The sequence below is a fragment of the Heliconius melpomene genome, chromosome 3 (assembly GCF_056956725.1).
Source record: "Heliconius melpomene rosina isolate 202511_hmr_F chromosome 3, ASM5695672v1, whole genome shotgun sequence".
Taxonomy (NCBI): domain Eukaryota; kingdom Metazoa; phylum Arthropoda; class Insecta; order Lepidoptera; family Nymphalidae; genus Heliconius; species Heliconius melpomene.
Genome location: NC_140391.1, coordinates 2649522 through 2671735, shown reverse-complemented (window position 1 = coordinate 2671735; position 22214 = coordinate 2649522). Strand labels below are relative to the sequence as shown.

The following is a 22214-nucleotide window of genomic DNA, read 5'->3' as shown; positions in this document are numbered from 1 at the left end:
CCATACAAACTTCCAACCCCTTATTTGCATCCTTAGGGCGAGAATTCTAGAAAACGATGAAACACGTGTTCAATTAAATACTTTTAAAAATCTAAATTTCAAATTTTATAAAAATCGGTGTCGATTTAAATTATTTTCCATACAAACTTTGAACCCCTATTTTACCCCTTTAGGGTTAAAATTTTTCAAAATCCCTTCTTAATGGATGTCCAGATTACAAAAGTAAACATCTGTCTAAATTTCACGTTTCTACCATCAGCGGTTACGGCTGTGCGTGCGTCTTACCTCAGTCAGTGAGGACAAGTCCTTTTATATATATAGATAAAGTAAATCAAATCGGCTTCACAGTATCCCTTATATCGCAGGTTAGACAGAGGGAACCTAGTGTTAAGACACTCCGTTCCCCACCTTTCACTGAATTTTACGAGGCATGTCGTGTTGAGTGGCGGAACTAAACGCCAGGCTTTTCCTTTGGAAGAAATGAAAGTATTAAGAAATAATTAGTATATTCCAATAAATAGTTAAAATATTGTCAATAATAAGTTTTACTGCTTTGATACAGATTTTAATTAAAAGAAACCAATACCTCTATAAGAAATTCATCACCAATATATATATCTTTACGAGTAAAGAGACAATACTTAAGAAAAATCATTTATTTCTTTCCTCACAGGCGGAGTTAGTCGCTGTGGAAGGAAAGGAGATAGAAACACACTACGTACTAGCGCGCGAACGTATACGCCGGTGGAACTCCACGTCGAAATGCTACCTGCTCGTTGAAAACTTGCCAACGCCGCTACAGGTATGAAATATGAAACTTTTGAAGGAAATTCAATTAAAATTAAATTTCAAGTTTAAATTATAATATAATTATCTTTTGTGTTGTGAAATTTCAATTTACCTGTTTCATTTTTTTTTTAATGATTGTGATGTTATTGTATTTTTTTATTGATTTTGTTGTTTCTAGCTTCTAGTTGTTTTTATAGGCAGTCTTTTATAGTCAAAATTTCTATAAAACGTAAAAAACAACATTTTCCTTTTTTTTTGCTTCACACTGCATCAAGCTTTCAAGCTTCTACATTCCCTGCTATGAAGAGGGAATTTGGGAACCTGGTATTAAAACACTCCACTCCTATTAAGACACTTTCTCCATTACCTGATGCATTACTGCAGTCAATACGCAATGCCTCTCGAATTCAGAGGAAAATGAGGAATGAAAATGTCATAAGAGTAGTTCCTCAGGTTCCCTCTGCCTACTTTGCTGCATACGGGATACAGCGTGAAGCTAATAATATTTCGATACTAACCATTATATAAAATCACCAGGCCGGTGGCATAGCCAGTGCAAGTGTTTGGTCCTCATGCGGATGCAGGCAAAGGTTACTGACAGCGGTCACGAGTGGAGGGCGCGCCGTCCACTGGGCAGCTGTACCAGCTCCCAATCCTGGAAATAATTCGAACTTGTGCCGATTTAATTATACGTAAGTCTTAGTTTTAGTATGGAAAAAAAAAAGTCATTTTTTTTATATATTCCAATTCTTGTATACGTTGTTGTCGCGTCTACTATTTGATTATTTATTTGATTATTTAGGAAACTAGTAAAGCTCATTATATAAAGCAGCAAGAAGTATATCTTATAAAAATTAATTATCAACTGACACCCTCAGAGTGCCATATTCTAAAGAAACACCTAACCACTGAACGACATAACTTAACTTCACGCTGCAAAGTTAGCTACACAATACATCTCTCACCTCGTCCAATGTCATCTTCCTCATACATCCCTACCAGGGGATCTTTATGCTTTCCAAGTGACCTTCCTCCAGTATCTTTAATACAGTGTTGTCTAAAGTCAACCGAGGTCTCCCCCTACTTCTGTTACCGCCATGGGCGAGCGGAATTTTAAATATTTAAAATAAAAATACACACCTACATATTTCACAAGTCTACTTAAATAAATTGAAGCCTAAAAAAACATATTATTTATGACGGCCACACCGAGCGGCGGTCACATCCCCATTCCGCTTAATCTAATTCCGTGTACATTTACAACGGGTTTCATTACACGCGACTCATTCGTATTAATTAATATGACATTTTACCTTTTGTGAAACAAAACCGTATGTCTGGAGGCTGAATAATTAAGGAGTTCATATGAAGTTCTACTTCTTTGAGAGACTGATCGATTTTCATAATCGTTAAGTACTATTATTTGCTATATACAAAATCTTTGTAATTTTAATACGTTTCTTTTTTTTTCATTAATGTTTAATATTTATAGAAACAAATAATTCTTTCTAAGTTTTTCCTATTTACTAAATGCAACACACAATATCATAATTTTTTTTTGGTAGACGAACATGGTCAAAAGTTATACATAATACCATTTATTAAAATTATATGCTTAAGCTTTTTCTCTGTGTAAGTCCTGGACATTTGATATTCATTTCATATTCTGATAAACAGTCTTGAGAGATGTAGAGACGTACAGACCGATGGACAACAATGTGATCCTTTAAGAATTTCATCCAAGATCTCCGGGTCGGAAACCTAAAATTAACTATTTGGAGGACTTACATCTCCTCTGCGTAGTATGCAAGGTGAATCAAAAGAAAAGTCAAATGGACAAAAAATGGACACATGAAAGACATATCATCATGGGCTGGCCCAGGATTTATAAGGACAGTGCTCGAGTCCGGGCTCTCGCAGGCCATATACTCGGTCTTTGACACATTGCCAATATGCATTTAATTCTTGGAGAATGGTTATGTAACGCAAATGCTGCAGCTAGAATGTATCGGAAAAGATACCAAAAAGCTGAACGTCATCCCGATTATCGTGTATTTCGATTTTTCTCTCTTCAACAAAGAAGTAATCCAGCAAGTGTTGTACCATTTTGGAATCCAGATTAGATGCGCCAACTTTTAAAGTTACTTGCAAAAACAGTGTAGTACATTTTTTTTATAGTACAGTCGGTTAAAGTAGGGTGTAGTAAATATTTTGAATTTAATGTTTGGCAAAAACACCACATTTTATTGAAAACTGATGCAGGTATGTTTAAATCTTAAACTGTAATTCACAGAAGGGTTACTCATGATTACATTACAGAAAAAAAAATGAAGAAAGAGTAGTATTTGTAGTCTTAGGACTTGAAAAATCATCACAGGGTGTCGGTTTTTCCAATATTTTTTAAAATCAATATAATATGAAAAATACATGACAAAGATTTTTTTTTATATTTTTCTCATAACTGTCACGACTTGGTCTCTCACCTGGTTTCGTTTTATTGTTGACTCCTGGGACACCTGTATATTCCAAAACCTGTAAAAATGTGAGAAAATAAACAATCGAAATACAAAAGTGAATAGGACGAGTCCCACGAACGTCATTATCAGCAATAATTTACTGAAACCAAATTGAAATAATTAAAATTAATTGCAATGAAAAGCATTAAAAAAAATTGTATATCCCATTATTATAATGTCATCCTGTCGTTTTGTAGTCGTAATAAGAAACATTTTTGATGCACCATTTGTTCAATCTGGAATATTTTAATGAGGTTTACAGTAAAAAAAATTATGGCATCATCGTCTGTCTTCTATAAACAAAAGAAAACTCTTTTTTTCATCGTCACGCTGTATCCCGCACAGAGCACGGCAGGCAAATGGAACCTAGTGTTAAGACACTCCGTTCCCCACTTTCCCCCTAATTTTTGAGTGTTGAGTGGCCAAACTAAATGCCACGCCTTGCCTTGTTACCAGAGCGAAGAAATATTAATAAATAATAATTCATTTCTCGAGTGAACTCACAACCGTCGCGTTCACAGTTCCACGCTAGTGCCACTACGCCGCGACGGCCTCAAGAAAGCGTATTGACGATCGTTAAACTTTATTTTTATAGCTTTCGATAATTAGTCCCTGAAAATTGCATTCTAAGAGTAATGGACGCATAAAAAGTAGCGTTAAAATAAGCTCTAAGGTAATTAGGCGTCGCTCCTCTGAAAAATGTTAGGACGTTACGGTGAAAGCCACACTAATTGAGTTGATATTTTTTTTTACTCGCTCGTGACATTTAATGAAGTGATTTTATGTAGTGTCACACTTTTCACTTATTTTCGCTTAGTAGGACATGACATACAAACAACGATGGTTTCAAGTTCGAATTAAACTCGGTGAACGTTTCTGTTTCTATATAGGAGTTTTTTTTTATTTTGGTTGCATAAACTGTGCTTTTGGGCTCGGTTACAGCTTCACCTTTTTTACCGTATAGCATAGATAGGCAGAAGGAACCTAGGATTAGGAATGTCTTAACAATAGGTTCCTTTCTTTCCACCCAATATAATAATAAATTACTCAAAGTTAAGAGAACTAAAATTTATGGTAAAGAAATAAATAATGAAACATAATAAAAATCCAAACTTAACCAATAGCCAACTCCTACCAATTACTATAAATAACTTTTCCACACACTTTTAAAACCAAAAACAAATAAAAATAATCAAAACGAAAAATATAAAAGAGATATATCGTCCAATACGTCCGTGTCAGACCGGAAACAAGATTATGTGTGTGATGAATGCTCCTCGCCGGTCATAACGCATACTATGGACTTTGTTTATTCGTACATTGGTGATTTATACCTCGTTAGTGGACCCGTCCGTGAAGAGAGAGAGAGAGAGAGAGAGAAATTTTCCAGTAAATTAATTTTTCAAATACAATTTTTATTATTTTTCATTGCTTTGCAAGTTTTTGATTATTTTTGTTAATGGTTGTTTGGGGTTGATTGTTGGGGTGTGTGTCTATATTTATAATAAAATTGACTTCTGATTTTCATCTAGACATTGCATTTACACTGTTAAGTGGCTGAACTCAACGCCGTCCTATAAATTAAAATATTAATAAATAATTATTAATTTCTCCGAATAGGAATCGAACTCAGAACACGCTTGTGCCACTGCGTTACAATGGCTGCAACGAGCGCCTTTTCTTTCTAAAAACATTAAAAATATTTCTGAAAGAACTTCCTGTTATTCGATGTTAATATGGCGGTATAAAAATGTTTGAATGGTTTCCTTTTTAAATTATTCTATCATTTTCAAGTAGCGTATTATTTCATTTTGGATCTTATCAAATTATTCACGTCATGCTGCTCAAAAGTTCTTCATTATTCTCAAGAACTTCTTATAATTGTTTAAGACCTCATGAAATATCAAGTGCTTGACGTTAAAAATAATAATAATATATTTAAAACTTTTGTTAATGAAACTGAATCGACCGAACACTTCTACAGAATAAAACGGATTTTTTAGCAATAAAATAAATATTTATTAATAGAACTAAACACACTATTATAATATAAACTATAATTAATATTATATTTACACAACATACACTGTTAGCTTATTGTCTTTTCATCTAATTTACATACACAAGCCTTACATGTTAACTTACCGACTTCCCATATTGTGTTACGATTTATGCGAAAATAACTTTAACTGAGATTCTGGGATGAGAATGGGAATGGGAATGTTTGGAGTATTGATTTTCTCACAATATGTATTGCTGGGATTAAGTTGGAACACGGTTTCGGAGTACACCCATCTCATGAATCTTGTAAGGTAGAGCCTAGTGATATAATATAACGTCATGTTCCGGTCATCTCAGAATTCAGTGAAAAATTATATAGGTTCATGAATGGATCTGATCGATCCTAGGAAAATCTAGTGTTAAGACACTCTCACACTTAAGTAGGAATTGAACAGAACGGCGTTTAAACTCGCACGCTGTGCTGCTGCGCCATGACGGCAAAAAAAAAGAAATTATTGGATTTTATATATAAGAATCCATGGTCCATGTATGGTAACAAAATTACACTTAAAACCTTAAAACTTTTTTAATGACTAATGGTAAAACTTTTAAGTTTGTCTAGAGTAATAATATTTTGAAAAATACTTAATTCGGAGTTCAAAAAATTACAAATAAATCAACTTCCTTTATACAAAAAATATCTCTTAAATTTTCTTTCCATTTTATTCTATTTTGAAAACTGTTTTAACCTCCATTCTCATTTTCCTTACCATACCATACCTGTACATAAAGCTAAAAAAACAAGTATTTCTCTAGGCCTAGACCGAAAAAAAAAATATCTAGAACAGATTAAATAGCAACATATTTAAAATAACCCCCCACCCCATGTCATACAAATAAGGGGTTCACTAATGAATCAATGTAATTTGATGCCCCCGGGTATCGTTCGCTGACGTTATACAAATTGTTTCGGTACGCGCCGGGACAATACCCGGGTAGTTTATTGCGTTAAAACGCAGTGCCTGCCGTACTAAATTATATTTCTAGTTTATATATTGTTTATGGGTATTTTAATTGCGTTTATAGTGTTTTTTTTTTGTGTTGAATAGGTTTTTTTAATGAGTTTATCTAAGTAAATAAGTATAATTTGCTTTTTCTCCTTTTTCCTAAATATTACATGGGTTTTCTTTTTTTTAGAAAACGTCTAAAATTTTGAACGAATCGTGATTTTAACCCATATTACAACACTTAGAAATTAACTAGTCGCTAAGAACATAAATAAGTTGTAACAAACGTTTAACAATGTCGTCCTAGCTGATGAGAGAGAACGTATGGTTTATTGGTATAGATTAGAAGGTTTCCGGGAGGAGCGATTACAAATCCTGCTACGATCAAGTTTTTATATACGTTTTCAAAAAAAGTATATATACATTTTATTTTAACAAATATAACGTCAAATAATGTCTTTATAAAAAATATAAAGTCAAATTTAAATATAACAAAATACATGAAAGAGACTGGATATATATAGTTTTTATATATAATTTTCAAAAACCACTTCTTCAATATTTATACTAGCAATATTTGCACTTTTTATTAAGGTAGCAAAAACCCCCTAGTCTCGAACCTTCCAAAGAAAGATCCGCTCTAAGACAAGCATAATTCATAAGATGTGGGGCAGTGGTACCCTCGGGGCCGTTTCATCTTTCTGTCCAACCCGGAAGATTATTGGCTTTTTTATGAAATTTTTCTTATAAATTTAGAAATATATGGAGCAAATGCTATATACATCAGCAGGAAAAGTATATGCTTATTTTCTGAAATTTGTGTTTGGTATGTTTTACGGTATTGTAAAACATACCAAACACAAATTAGTGTGCATGGATTAATAGGAAGAAGGATGGAATATTTTTTCAGCTTCATCCTGTATCCTGCAAATAATAGGGTAGGCAGAGAGAACATAGGAACTTAGTGTTAAGAAACTTTCTTTTTCCACTTTCCATCGAATTCTAGGCATTGTGTATTTCGTGGATGTAGAGGTAAATTTAATAGAAAATACCTCTAAAATGGACAGAATATAAACTAAATCCTCTTCTTTTCTGTTGCCCTACTAAATGCGATTTATATTATTTACTCAACTAAAACAAGATTTCTATGAGCTGCTCGTTTTACTCACTATTGTATTGTAATAAGCGAAATATAATTAGAACGGAAGTAGCGCTTTGAAATGGAAGTTTTATGATTGAAGATATTTTAATATTTCTTTCTATAAAGCTTAAATGATTTATCATTTCTAAATTAACTTATTGAATTTTAACAATTACTCAACTTTTTGTGTAATTAGTTTCATTTGAGCTTTTGTAATTTTTATTTGACTTTGATCAATCGACTCTACATTATAATTGCATTTTTTTTATTTTATTTATCAGCTTGACACTGTATCCCAAATATGCCAGGGTAGGCAGAGAAAAATTTGTGTTAAAACACTCCGTTCTCTACTTGCCGCCGAATATTTTGAGGCTTTGTGTGCTCAATGGTAGAACTCAAAGTCGCGCTTTGCCTCGTTACTACAGCGATAAAGTTAAAAATATTTCATTCCCCCATATGGGAATCGAATCCACAACCCGTCGCGTTTACATTTACATGCTTGTGCCCTTCGGCTACGACTGGCCGACGACTATTAATAAATAAATAACAATATAAAGTAATTAAACTATAGAAAAACAAACATCAACAAATACAAACTTTCGTACTCGAGACATCTTGTAGTTTCTAAATATCCATTTATGAGACTATTAAGAAACTATTCATTTAAACTTCAAAAGTAATTTAAGTTAAAGAGACGTCTATAGGCGGGCTGGAGCCGTAATGGAGAAAGTTTGTGGTGGAGGTCGATAGTCGTAGATCATTGAATAACGTCAATGTATTGTGTCTGACGGTTTTCTATTAGTAGAATCTATTATGCTTCATTACAAATATATATAGATATAGATAGATATGTTCAATTTTGATATATATATAGATAGATAAGTTCGAATTTGTTAGGGAATTGTACTTCTACATCTCAAATACTGGAGGGTATATAGAGAGAATATATTTTTAAAATACCTACTGGGTTCCCCATGTTCCACCGTATTCCAGTGGCATTGCTTGTTGAGTGGCAGAACTCAACGCCACGGTTAACCTCGATACCGATATAGAGCCAAGAAATAAAAATATAAATTTAAATAAATATTGGTCCTCTAGGAACCTACAACCAGTCGCGTTTACAGTCACATGCTTCTACTCCTGCGCCAGGACTGGCCTAAATAAGTTTTTTTTCACATTCTAAAATAAATCAATCCAGAAGCAATCGACGATATTATTAAAAAAAGACCGAGGTCATTAATACCTTGAAACAAATTTGGTCCATTTAATTATAGAGTACGGATGCAGGGAAATTGAAAATTGAGTAGACCGAAAGAATAATTACTGCGCAGTAAATTTAATACTGATTAATCCAGCACATGTATGAGAGTGATATATTTGTATATAAATATAGTTTATAGACATATATGTACTTTATATTTGACGTGAGCTATGTTTCACAGAGTGAAGGAACTCTACACCGAAATTGTTAATGTAAAGCGTAAAATCCCAGTCAAGTTTTACGTATATTGTACTGATGAATAAAATACCGGTAGATAGAGAAGTTAAAGTTAACTAGAAAATGTTAAATTCTGTTCGCTTTGTTTAAATCTTGCAGTTAACCAAAATTACAGCGACATCCTGAAATACATGGCATGATCCAGGGAGGCAGGATTATATATATATCAACATAAAAAAGTAGTGTGATTTTTAATTAATACAATTTGTAAAAAAATTATAACAATATAATTCAAAAATATTTTTAAAGTTAGTATAATATACTAACTTTAAGAATGTGAATGTAAATTTGTTTATTATCCTTTCACTCCAAAACTATTAAACCTATTATCATGAACTTTGTCGTTGCAAAGGGAACCTAGTGTTAAAACACTCCGTTCCTCACTTTCAGCCGAAATCTGGAGGCATTACGTATTAAGTGACCAGAGCGAATAAATGAAAATATACATTTGAATAAATATTTTTCCTCGATTGAGATCGAACTGTCGCGTTCATACTTTGTGAGACTGCTCTCTAAGCATTAATTTATCTTTATTATTTAAACTAAAACTACAGTGCACTGCAGTATAACCTGAAAACATTAAATACCAGCAACCTTATTCGAATCTGTTCCCCAACAATGGGGACAATGGGGACACGTAACATAACCGACATTGTCCCGGCCCGGTCGACCAATACGCTATCCATTTCGCCCCGGGCGCCCCGACAGCCGATAAGTCCTCGTCACGCTTGTTATATCATAACCGCTTTGTTTGCATGTCAATATATAAATGTGGCATAGGTTTTTCTATCAATTTTCATGTCAGGGTTTTTTTTGTGTCATCGTATGATATTAAATATCTGTCTGTCTGTTTATAATTGTTCTTATACTTCTATAATGAAAATAACCTTAGTTTGTATATAAATATTTGAATAGTATTAATCGAATTTTCCTTTAATTTGTTTTACAACTTAAATTGGTAGAAAAATGTTTTAAAAATGAATTTTTTTTTTATTCACGCTGTATCCCGCATACAGTATTGTAGGCCGAGAGAACTTTAGTGTTAAGACACTCCGCTCCCTAATTGGCACTGGCATTGGCACACCCCTGTACACCACTACGCCGCAACGATTTTTTAATATTATAATCAAAACTATTATTATCTCATTTATCTTCAACTCCAACAATAATTTTATCTTCAACCCCAATCCCAAACAATTTAATATAGAACCACAAATCAAGCAATCTTCTAACAATACACCCGTTTAACCCCCAGGTTCCCCGTGACAGCTGACATGGCGCCGGTCAGTTCACTTCTCGTCTATTACGTCACTGAGGCGGGCGAGCCTGTGAGTGACGTGGCCAGCTTCCACGTACGACTGCTGCACAAAGAGGTAGGTCCACAAGGTTCAATGACGACTGAAATGAGTGACTGGACTCTCTTAAGGAGATATTGCATAAATATATAGAAATGTATTCATATAATTCCAGTAGGCCAGTCATAGCGCAGGTAAACGAAAGTGTGTAATATTGTGATGGAATTCTATTATTCTATTACCGTATTTTTAGCTTGAGAAATACTTAGATTCAGAATTCAGCAGAAAATGGGGAACCTAGTGTCTTGACACTACGACGTACTAAAACATTTTTTTAGATAAAGCTTTAAAATAATGGAAATTAATAATCCATTTTTCCAGCCATTTTTAATATAAATTGATGAAAATTATAAAGATGTCCTACTTATTAATCTTGACTCTTGAATTTGCTCAGCGAAGCTTTAATTGCGATAACACTGAAACCATTTGGGCTTAAATTTATATTATCGATGCTGTTACGGACTTGTTAACAGTCTTCTATTTTGGACACAAAATTTAATTTTTGGATAATGGAACAGAGTGTTTTAACACTAGATTTCCTTCTGCTTACCTTCTGTGAGCGGGATACAACGCGAAGCTGATTAATTTATTTGATTAAAAGAATATATAACATATTCTTAGACAAAACTGAAATAACAACAATACATTTAGATTTTCCATATATATTTCTCCTAAAGTAAATCGTTATTCCGTAAACATATTTCAACTACCAAATTCCATTTATACAAAATTTTTCAAACAATTTACCGCAAAAATACAAGCTACGCCAAAAACCGCAACCTTTTAATTCAGATATGAGGGGAGAATGTCGCGATTTATTTTCTTCATATTCCATTCTATGTTGATATGAAATGAATTGAAAAACATTCATTTTCTAATAATATTGACTGTCTGTGTGTTCTTTTTTGCTATATATGAAAAGTAAATAATAGTGTAATTATTCCGTTGAGGCCATCGTGATCCAGGCGTTGGCGTATAGTCACCCATAACGCGACATTTGTGGTTTTGATCAAACTCGGGAAAATGGGACCTCATGAGGCCGTCCTGACCTATGGGCACAAGGGTGTGACTGTAACGCAGATGTGGGTTCGATCCCCAGTCGAGAAAATAAAATATATATCTATATTTATATTTCCTTTTCTTCGCTCTGATCTCGAGGCAAAGGTTTGAGTTTTGCCACTCAACACGCAATGCCTCGAAAATTGGGCGAAAAGTGGGGAACGGAGTGCCTTAACACTAGTTTCCCTCCGCCTACCCTGCCGTGTGCGGGATACAGCGTAAAGCTGAAAAAAAAATTAATTTCTTCGCTTTGGCACCATGGCATATGCCCGGCGTTCATTTCTTCGCTTTGGCACCATGGCAAACGCCCGGCGTTGTGTCAACACGCAACGCCTCGAAAAAAAATGGTGGAAAGTGGCGAACGGAGTGTCTTAACACTAGGTGCCCTCTACCTCGCTATATGCAAGATACAGCACGAAACTGATATAAAAACATTAAAACAATAATATAAAACTTAAGCTTATAAGCAAATCAGTATTACATACGATAATTCTATATTAAAATTGATTTCCAATGAAGCGTTCCTCATCTTAATTGTAGTCGCGAATACAAATTGATATACATTAAACTGCCCGGTAATTAAATCTCTCGATACTTGTATTATAGCTGTTAGTGCTTAATAGTTTCGGATTGGTTCAATTATTGCTAGGAATTATTATGATTTATGATGGAGAAATAGTGTTATGGTACTCTGTGATATTTCTATTTCAAAGGTTTTTTAATTCTTTATACAAATTGATTTAACATCGATCTTTCACAAATGTTAATGTAGGTATGTTAAAAATAGAGGTAGAGGTTTGATTTCCACTCGGGATAATGAAATATTTTCATTTTCTTCTTCAAGTATATAAAAAAGGCCGATGTTAGGTGAAGGTGTCTTAACAAAAGGTTTAAGGTAGCGTGAAGCATTTTTTTTGTAATAAAATTAATTCTATCATTTAAATGAGCCCAAGGCTTGCAATTAATCGTGTAAATGTGCCCTTTGTGGAGACCTACATGTACTTATTAGGCGGGTTTAAAAATAATGTTTTAATAAATGTACCTAAAACATTTCTGTAGCTACCTGGATCCGAAATATTATTAAAAAAGTTTTTTTTCTTCACGCTGAATCCCGTACACAGCAGGGTAGGCACAGGGACACTTTATTGTGAAGACATATATTTCTCCATTTTCCGCTGAATTCTAAAAACATTGCGTGTTGAGTGGCGGAACCCAACGCCGCGATTTACCTCGACACTAGAACCAAAAAAGCGCCCCCCTAGTGCCCCTGCGCCACGACTGCCCTCAATATGGGTTTAATAAATATATTTCCCATTAAGAACTGTAGTATAAATAGAAAATGTTTCTTATCCTTTAGATTTAGGCCTACAAAAGTAATAGGCATAATTGCGAGCAACAATTAAATATACAATTTTGTAAAAGGAAATGGGTTTTACTGTATACGCTGGAGGTCCTATTAGTACTAATTAAAAGGGACGCGAACGTTACCCTTAATTCCACGAAGCATTTTATTAATATTACCTAAATTTTTTTTTCGATTCACGCACATAACAGTGTAGGCAAAGGGAACCTAGTGTTTAGACACTCCTCACTCACCTTTTATTCTACAAAAGGTGAAATCAACTCTGCTCTTTGCCTCGACACCAGAGCGATGAATGGAAAATATTAAATATTTAATTTCCTCGAGTAGGAATCGAACCCATAACCGGTCGTGTCTAAAGTCACAATCCTGGACCCCTGCACCACGACTAGTCTCATAATATGTATACTAAGGATTTCCCGCAAGATTAGCTGGAGCATGTAGGTCTATTTGCATTTGGTTTCATGAAAGTGAGATTTAGATTTAATTATGGAGGAGTATGTATGGAAATTGGATTAATATGCAAACAATTTACTATTTTAATTTAAATGTGTAGGATATCTTCATAGATAGTGGAAGTAATATTAATTTTCTATTTCTATCTATATATCTATAAAGAAATGAAATATTTAATAGTTTCATTTCTTCCCTTTGGTGTAGAGGTAATGCGTGGCGTTGAGTTACGCCACTCAACATCCAATGCCTACTGAATTCAGCGGATGTTAGGAAACGGAGTATCTTAACACTAGCTTACAGCGTGAAGCTAGAATATATATAATGACAAAAATTTTAATAATTGAATAAAGATACTGTCTGTCAGTAAATATCATTAAATAAGAATTATAAAATGTTAACAATACTAATAAAAGCATTGTATTAAAGAAAAAATATATTTATCTTACAAAAAGAAACAATTATTATTTGTAAAAGCGAATAGTATGCTTCATTAGTTTGACTTTTCAAAGAAAAAAAATTAGATAAAAAGGCAATACTAGCTAATTAATTTTAATACAATATAACTTATAATTAAACAACTGTTCTCCTAAAGCCTACGAACGTACGTAGGTACCTTTACTGAAGAGAATGGGTCTTGAAAATCAACACTACACTAATTAGGCACTGTAGGCGTCAGTTCAATTTCACAGAGGACGAGACAGAAGGCCTTTTAATTGGGATAAATATTAAATAAACAAGAAACTCCACTAAGTTTACTAAATTTAGAATATCTTTAAAATGTAGGCCTAGCTGAGTTAAATGAAATTTATTTATTAAGCTTTCTTTGAATCAATTAATAGTTTAAATGATTTACAACTACAAAATTTTGCATAAAGTGAGAACTTGAAATACAAATAAAGAAAAAATCCCAAAACTAGACTAGACTGAGTTCTCCCAATTATATTTATGTTGTATATAAATCGGGAACATTTAATTCACTGGTACGTTCTTGAGTATGTTCTTTTACATTCTGGAGTGCTTTGAAAATTTGTAGCTTGTACTAGAAATCGTATATATCTATCAGTACCATCGTATCTTTGACTCATTTGGGTTAATTATAATATTTTTTTCTTCTTCCTAGGTGGCAGTGGCATTAGAAGAGAGACGCTGGTGGTATCCACGAGCAACGCTACAGTTACGAGTGCTAGCACCACCCGATTCACTAATGTGCTTGATTGGTGCCAGAGCTCCCCCAGATACTCGCTTTGATGCTCATCAGAAGTATGTCCAATATTTTTTATGTTTTAAGCCTTAATACAAAATTAAAAAAAATGCCTTATTTCTAGTTTAAAACTAAGAGAACGATTTCATTGTTACAGTAGAGTTAAAATGTTTAAATTATTTTGATGAAATATTTTTTATTTTGTAACAATATTCCTTAAATTTTGCCTTTAATTTGAAATATCAAATAACGTAATATTTTTTTTTAACGTACATACTGGGTAGGCAGCCAAACTTCTGAACCTAGTGGTTACTCTCCGTTCTCACTAAAGCACCTTTACGCCAGATTCTGCAGTTATAGCAAGTTGACTGGTGGAACTTAACGCCATGACGTTGAGAATTCAGCCAAAATAAAAATATTTTTTCCATACAAACAATAATTGAATATCGAGCTTCAACATTACTATTGTATTTGAAGGCCCTCAAAGCTAACTAGCAACTAATTTAATCCTCGAATCGCTCTATGAAATGCAACTGGGAAATCCTAAATCAAATATTAGCATATTGCTATCGATGATGAATATTGTTTTGCAATCAATATATGTATGCTTTATATTCAAATACTATGTCGCATTGATATATCTACGGTAGTAATTTTACATAATACCGAAATATTTTTTTTAGTTTTACTGTCAGTTCGATTGGCTTAGATTATGACATTAAAGGGTCTAGCCCGATAAGCATGGCAAAGCTGTACTGATTTCTAATGAATATTTTTTTATTTAATTATAGATTGTCGTATATAAATACACCCAAGAAAAGCAAAAAAGTCATTGGATTTTCTTTTCGTATTCTGTAAAAAGGATATTATTAATATACAAAAATATAGTATTCTTTGAGGCCGTCGAACGGCACAAGGATGTGACTGTAACGCGACGGTTGTGAGTTCGATCCCCACTCGAGGAAGTGAAATATTCATTTACGTTTATACTTCCATTTCTTCGCTCTGGTGTCGGCATTGAGACTCAACACGCAATGCCTCCAGAATTCGACAGAAAGTGGGGAACGGAGTGTCTTAGCTAGGTTTCCTCTGCCTACCCTGCTGTGTACGGGATACAGCATATAAATCTACGAAAACATTAATTTATCAGCATTTACATAAATAAATGTAGATTAAATGAAACAAGACATTAGTTAGTGGTTCTAAGTTAAGTAACAAATTTATATACACTGAATAGAAACAAGTAACCAGGTTGATTAAGTATTTGAATCGCCTTGATAGATTTAGTTCCAATAGCGGGTAGTATTTTCTAGCAGCAAACTGTGAACAACTCTACCTCGTGATTAATTTGTTATAGCTGCCTTTAGTTCCTGTTGGAATTAAATTGATGCAAGAAATTCTAGTAGCATTTAATGTACAGATTTTATTTTAGACTGTAGGATTGTAATTGGATAAAACATAATGAATAAGAAAAATAATTTATTAATATTTTTTTGAAGAATATTGAGGAAGGTATGCAATATTATAAATAATTAATTAATTGATTTTTTTAAATATAGTTATTACATTGTCTATAAAATAATAGCTACCATAAAAAATATATATACACTTAGCTATTGATCTTATTTAGTTGATAATATTTATATTCATGTACATACAAAAAAATAAAACAACTATAGCCGTTCTGGCGCAGTAGCACAGTGACGTAGGCAGTAAACGCGACTGTTATAGGTTCGATTTCCACTCATGATTATAGTTCAATTGTTTTGTATTTATTCCGCTATAGTCACTCAACGCGCAATGTCTCGAAAATTGGGGGTATTTTAACATTTAGTTCTGCTTTTCCTCTGCCTGTCTTGTTATACAAGAAAAAGCTAGAAGCTGCTTTTTCAAACAATAATATAATAATGTTGCAATAAATCAATACTATACCAACATTGCATCTGGTACAGATCATTTATCAACAACTGAAAAAACAATATCAAACGTGGATTCATGTACGTGTATGTTTTTCTTACGATTGTATAAAACCATCGAATAATATTTGATTTTCTTGTTCGTATATCTATAAATTCATTGTTTTTATATTAAAGATAGAATACACTTTTTTTAGATTCACGCTGTACATTCTGCAACAGGGTAGGCAGAGAGAACGTAGTGCTTAGACACTCCGTTCCACATTTTCCGCTAAATTCTTGAGGTATTGCGGGGAAATTCAACGGAAATGTGATAAGGCTAATTTTAGAAACTTTCTAATTAAATCGAAATTGTAAAATATTTATACAACATTTAAAAAAAAATATTTAACCTATATAAAATGTTAAAAATATTAATATTTTTTCTATAACATTTTCTCTATAACATATTTTTTTCCTTAGCACTGATCACGAAGATCCACCAGGACCAGAGTTCGTATCAGCCGGCGTCTCCCTCTTCGTCGGAGGTGGGGCGTGTGGTGGCGGCGTGCTATACAGACAAAGAACAGCATCTGTACCACGAGCACCAGCCCATCTTGTACCACCAGCGTCCCATGATAGATTGTGGATGTGGAAGTGCTTTAATTATACGTGAGTACCTATTTAATTATTAGGAGATCACATGGAATGGAGTGTCTTAACACTAGATTCCCAAGTTCCCTCTACATATTCCAATGAGGTAACATTTCATACGTATTTAATTTAGAATTATAGCATTAATTATAATATAATATATGTGGGACATAATGTGATAATTGTAGCATACGTGCGTTAGGCATAAATTTTCAATTAAGTTAAAATGTACAGCTTTTGAAAACCGGTTAATTACTTGTCAAGTTTTCATTGTTTCCATTGAGGCCAGTCGTGGTGTAGGACCACAAAGTGTGACTGTAAATGCTGGTTGGACTGGTTGTGGGTTCAATCCCCACTCGAGGAAACGAAATATTTATTTATATTTCATTCCATTCCATTTCATCGCTCTGGTATCGAGGCGGCGTTAAGTTCCGTTACTCAGTACGCAATGCGATAAAATTTATTATCCACGAATGCCAACTCGTTATACCTAATTATGAGCTATTAAAGTTTTGACATATCTCGCCGAGAACCAATATCTTAATTTAAGTTATAGGGTTCATCTGTCAGACGCCATGTCATCTGTTAGAAGTGTTGCCTAAGTGACGCGTCTTCTTAAAATCCTATCAGGATCGAAATTTTAAACGTTATTTTAGTAGCATTAACATTTATTATTCCATTTGCTAGGATTTCTGTTTAAGTATAAGGTTACACATATGTATATACAGAGAGTAAAGCGATCGACGGATCAACGATTGTCTATGGATAACAGTACCTCGGTACCATTTAACCCCCATGTTAGCCGATTTTCAGTGGTTTGTGATTTTTTTTGGTAAAAATCGGATTCTTGAAGAAAATTGGCAAATACAGCCCGACTGTTGAATCTGTGCAAGCTAAGGAAGACTGAGGCAAACGTTCTTTATCCAAAATCAAACGTCCTTTAAAGTATTAAATTCATGTACAGACAAACGTTTATATGTTTTACTATAGAAATTTTAAGGCGCACCGGTACAGCGTATGACTGTAAACTCGAAATTCCACAGGTTCGATTTCCACTCGGAGTAAAATAAATTATTTTCATTTCCTTGCTCTGGTAGCGAGACATAGTTCGGAGCTGAATGCCACTTGGCGAGTACGTAACGTCTCGAGAAGTACCACTAGGTTCCCTCTGCCTACCTCTGATATATTAACTAATAACATACATACATTGCACAAAGAATGTATCGGTATTTCCATCGGCCAGAGCTAGTGGACCATAATTCCATCACAACGTCACGTAGCTTTTTCATTTGCTTGAATGGAAACATTCCTGATAGCCGGACGGGCAGTGTGTCATTCAAAACGGATAAGTTACGACCGAGATGAGCGGACAGGTTGGAGATTTATTGAAGTTAATTCTGATTTATTTATTACTTAGTTAGTTATTTAGTTTACTGCTTAAATTCAGTAATATATTTTATATTTATTACAATTTTTACTTTTACTAGACGTCGACCACAAATCTGTTGGATTGAATTGTCTAACGTAAAATGGAGAGTTTCGTTGTATTTCCTCTCCCGTAAAAATTTTGAGAAACACGCTTTTAGTGCTACACCTCCTAATTTATCTACATGTTAAATTTGAATATTTTAAGTTCAGTAGTTTCGTCCATGCGTTGTCTGTGAGTCTCTCAGTAGCGTAAGTATTAAATATATAGCTTATGGAGCATCCAACACCCTATATACAATTATAAACTACAATTACAATGAGTGCATGTTGTTGACCCAAATTCAAATTCAAAATATGCTTTATTCAAATAAACTTATTATAAGCACTTTTGAATCGTTGAATGAACATATGAATAAAAAGCTACCACCGGTTCGGAAGGCAGTTCTGCTGTGAAGAGCCGGCAAGAAACTCAACAGTTGCTCTTTTCAAAATCAATGGTACAATCTATTACATTAGCTGGCAGCTATCCTGCATTACGTTCAATAGACATTAATTCTATACATGTTTGTCCTCTAAGTATTCTTGAACAGTGTAATAAGCTTTACTTATCAGAATTTTTTTTACTGATATTTTAAATTTTGGTAGTGGCAAATCTAGAATACACTGTGAAATTTTATTATATACACGTATGCTCAGACCCATAAAAGATTTATTAACTTTTTGGAGGCGCAAACTTGGAGTAACAATCTTATGTTTATTTCTTGTTCCTATCGTATGATTGTCACTATGTTTACTATGACAATGTATATTTTGTCGGACAAAGAGAATATTATAGTATATAAATTGGGAAACAACTGTAAGAATACCTGCATCTTTGAAAACATCTCGCAGAGAATCTCGCGCTCTTAGTGTATATATAAGAGGCAGCGCTTCTTTTATTGAAACTGCATCTAGGCTAAAATATTTGAAACCCGAAGCTAAAGAAATTAATCAAGATGCCTCAACAGTTTCGACGTAGGATTTTTTTTTTCATTTCACGATTTTTCTCCATACCTGTATTTCGTGTGACACACACATACACATACTACTACAAAAATACTACTAAGCGTTGCCAAACTTCTACTTTTCATTCGTCATTCGTCAAAACCGAACGAGAAAGAACGATATCTCGCGTTCTTTTTCACGCAATTATCTATTTATTATAAATCTAAAAAACGTTCAAAGCTCTTATTAAAATTGTTTAATAAAATCCTACTTTAAGTTAATTTAGTATATCACCTTTATTATGAAATTATTTAGAAATACTGCATGGTTATTGAACCACCCACAAAGTTATATTCAAAATTTTTAACACACAAAATGATATTGAACTACAATAGATAGGTACTTACATTCAACATTAGTTTTACATCGTCGCTGTCGCATTCTCCTTTTACTACCACTAATATTTACATCATAAGTAATATTAAACTCAACATTTGTTTGAAATGTCTTAAAAGAATGTATGTTTTGATAGTACACTCAAATACTGACACAATAGTTTCACATTTGAGAAAAATACTCAGTAATCACATCATCACGATCACGAAACATTCATCACGATTTTAGAAATTTGATTAATGATAAAATTAATATTAAACAACATCCAAATAATTTAAAACACTTAATAATTATTCAACGTATAAAGTCGAACAAAATAATGTAAATACAACAGAACTTAGCCGTTCCGCGGCTAAGTTCTATTCTTACACAGATAATTAAAAACATTGTAATAGTTGCCATTAACTAAAATACTTATCGAATATACTATTAAATTTTTTATTAAGATTTTCATTATTATTTATATTTGTATAATTATTTTGATCGAAAATCGTATAAAAATTAAATATTAAACGAGTTTTATAATGTTACACGAGAACCTACGAAAACTCAATACGAAATAAATTAATATTTAGTAATTATTTGTAAATAGTATTGATAATTTTATTAATTATTTTAATATCAAATCATGCGTAAAAAGTATAATCTACATTTATTATGAATTATAGTGTTATATTAAACAATCAATCAATATTAAAAAATAATTTTGTTATCTGCACAAAGACACTCCGCTCACGCCGCACCGATTACCGGGATTCCCATCGAATCGGTTCGGCGCGTACATTCTGCGCAATAATAGTTGGGTTGAATTATAGCTGAATGCTATTTACTAAACCATATAAATACAATGGGTTATGGGCCCAGACCACGTCGTAACAATAATAAAGAAGATTGCATCAATCGTAGAAAATTAGAAATACTGGCGAGTTTAAAACAGCGTTACTTCACGCGACGCTTCGACGTTGGTATTGAAATTTGGAGGTTAAGTTGCCGGGAAGGAATAAAAAAGAAAAACAAGCAAAAAATCACGATGGAAGGGAAACAGCACAGTAATAAAACTGGAAGGAGTAAAAAATTGGAATGCTTGGAAGTTCCAAACCATAATACTACTACGAAGGGAAATTGTGTCATCATCATCATCTGCATTAATTGTAAAAAGAAATGCTACAATTAAAAGAAATATTAAATGTTTCAAGTGTAATAATATGGGTCATTGTCGAGCTGAATGTAATGTGGACAGAAAATGTTTATTGTTAAAAAAAGTGAGAAAAAATGATAATTGTAATAATTTTGTAAACATGTTAAAAATGAGTGTTAGTTTAAAAAGGGAAAATAAAAATATGAGTTTGTAGTGCAACAAAAGTAAAATTAAAAACCTAATAGAAATAATTCAATAAAAGTGTGTGTAAAGTGTATTCCTAAGTGTTGCGTTAATTTAACATCAGCTCGCCGCCGTTGCCTACATAGTACATACCTACGCTAGTTGCCGCTTTGACAGGTAAGTGTGTGTAAGTGTGTGCGTGTTTATATTATACTTTACAAATGGCGTTTTATTTTAAAACGATAATTTTATTATTTATTTTGTTTGAAAAAATAACTTTTTCATTTTTGGGAATTATTCTTTTTCTGAATTATATTAGGCTTTTATAGAGTAGTTAAAACTGTGGTTTCATTTAAAGTTCAATTCCACCCTGTATATATTTCTCACGGCTCTGTTTTGGAGGATAAATATTGAATTTATCAGATAAATATTGAATTTATTCCGAAACTAATTATAGATATTATTAGAAAACTAATTCCGAATGGAACGGAATAGTCAGCTACGGAGAGTTCCGTACCACCAGCAGTTTTCTACCCGGTTTTTTTTATCATACAAATGGTTCTAAAATGATAATTAATAGTAAATTATATTAAGAAACAAGTTTCTGAAAAAATATCATGAAAAAGAATGTACAATTACAAATTATATACAAAAGTATATTTACATTAAATTAAGAATTTCAAAATATAAAAAAGTATTAATTTAAACAAATTATTAAAAAATAATACATTTTTATAACTTTAAACAGTACTAGTGTAAAATACAATAACACTACAAAAACATATTCAATATAGCGTCCATTACTCGTTCGTGTCAGTTAAAGCTATCGAATTGGTTTGCGGATATTGTTTTTCGATAAAAACCTTTCGTTGTTCTGTTTAATTATCATACAGCAAGCTTGGCTTGTAGCGTGCGTGTACCAAATTATCACAACATCCTGTATAATGTTCATTGATATTGGGTAATTTATGTTAAATTGGATTTTTTGAACTAATATCGTTTGATAATAATTGCTTGGAATGGTTAAACGATCGGTTGTATATAAATCAAATATTGGTTAAGTATTTTTAGGGTTATTATATTTTTTTAAACTTCTAGAGTTCCGTACTTCAAAAGAAAAAACGTCGTGTGTGAAAAGTTGTTATTATAAAAA

General features: G+C 32.9%; 1 protein-coding gene across 1 annotated transcript in view; it reads left to right on the top strand.

The window, feature by feature from the left end:
• The window catches only part of LOC146539862 (C3 and PZP-like alpha-2-macroglobulin domain-containing protein 8), a 165168-nt gene that overhangs the window by 123160 nt on the left and 19794 nt on the right, over nucleotides 1-22214 (top strand). Inside the window, exons 8-12 of the mRNA XM_085207464.1 lie at nucleotides 674-802; nucleotides 1327-1481; nucleotides 10208-10325; nucleotides 14303-14442; nucleotides 16762-16950. Coding sequence (XP_085063590.1) covers nucleotides 674-802; nucleotides 1327-1481; nucleotides 10208-10325; nucleotides 14303-14442; nucleotides 16762-16950 — 731 coding nt within the window. The remainder of the gene's footprint in view (nucleotides 1-673; nucleotides 803-1326; nucleotides 1482-10207; nucleotides 10326-14302; nucleotides 14443-16761; nucleotides 16951-22214) is intronic.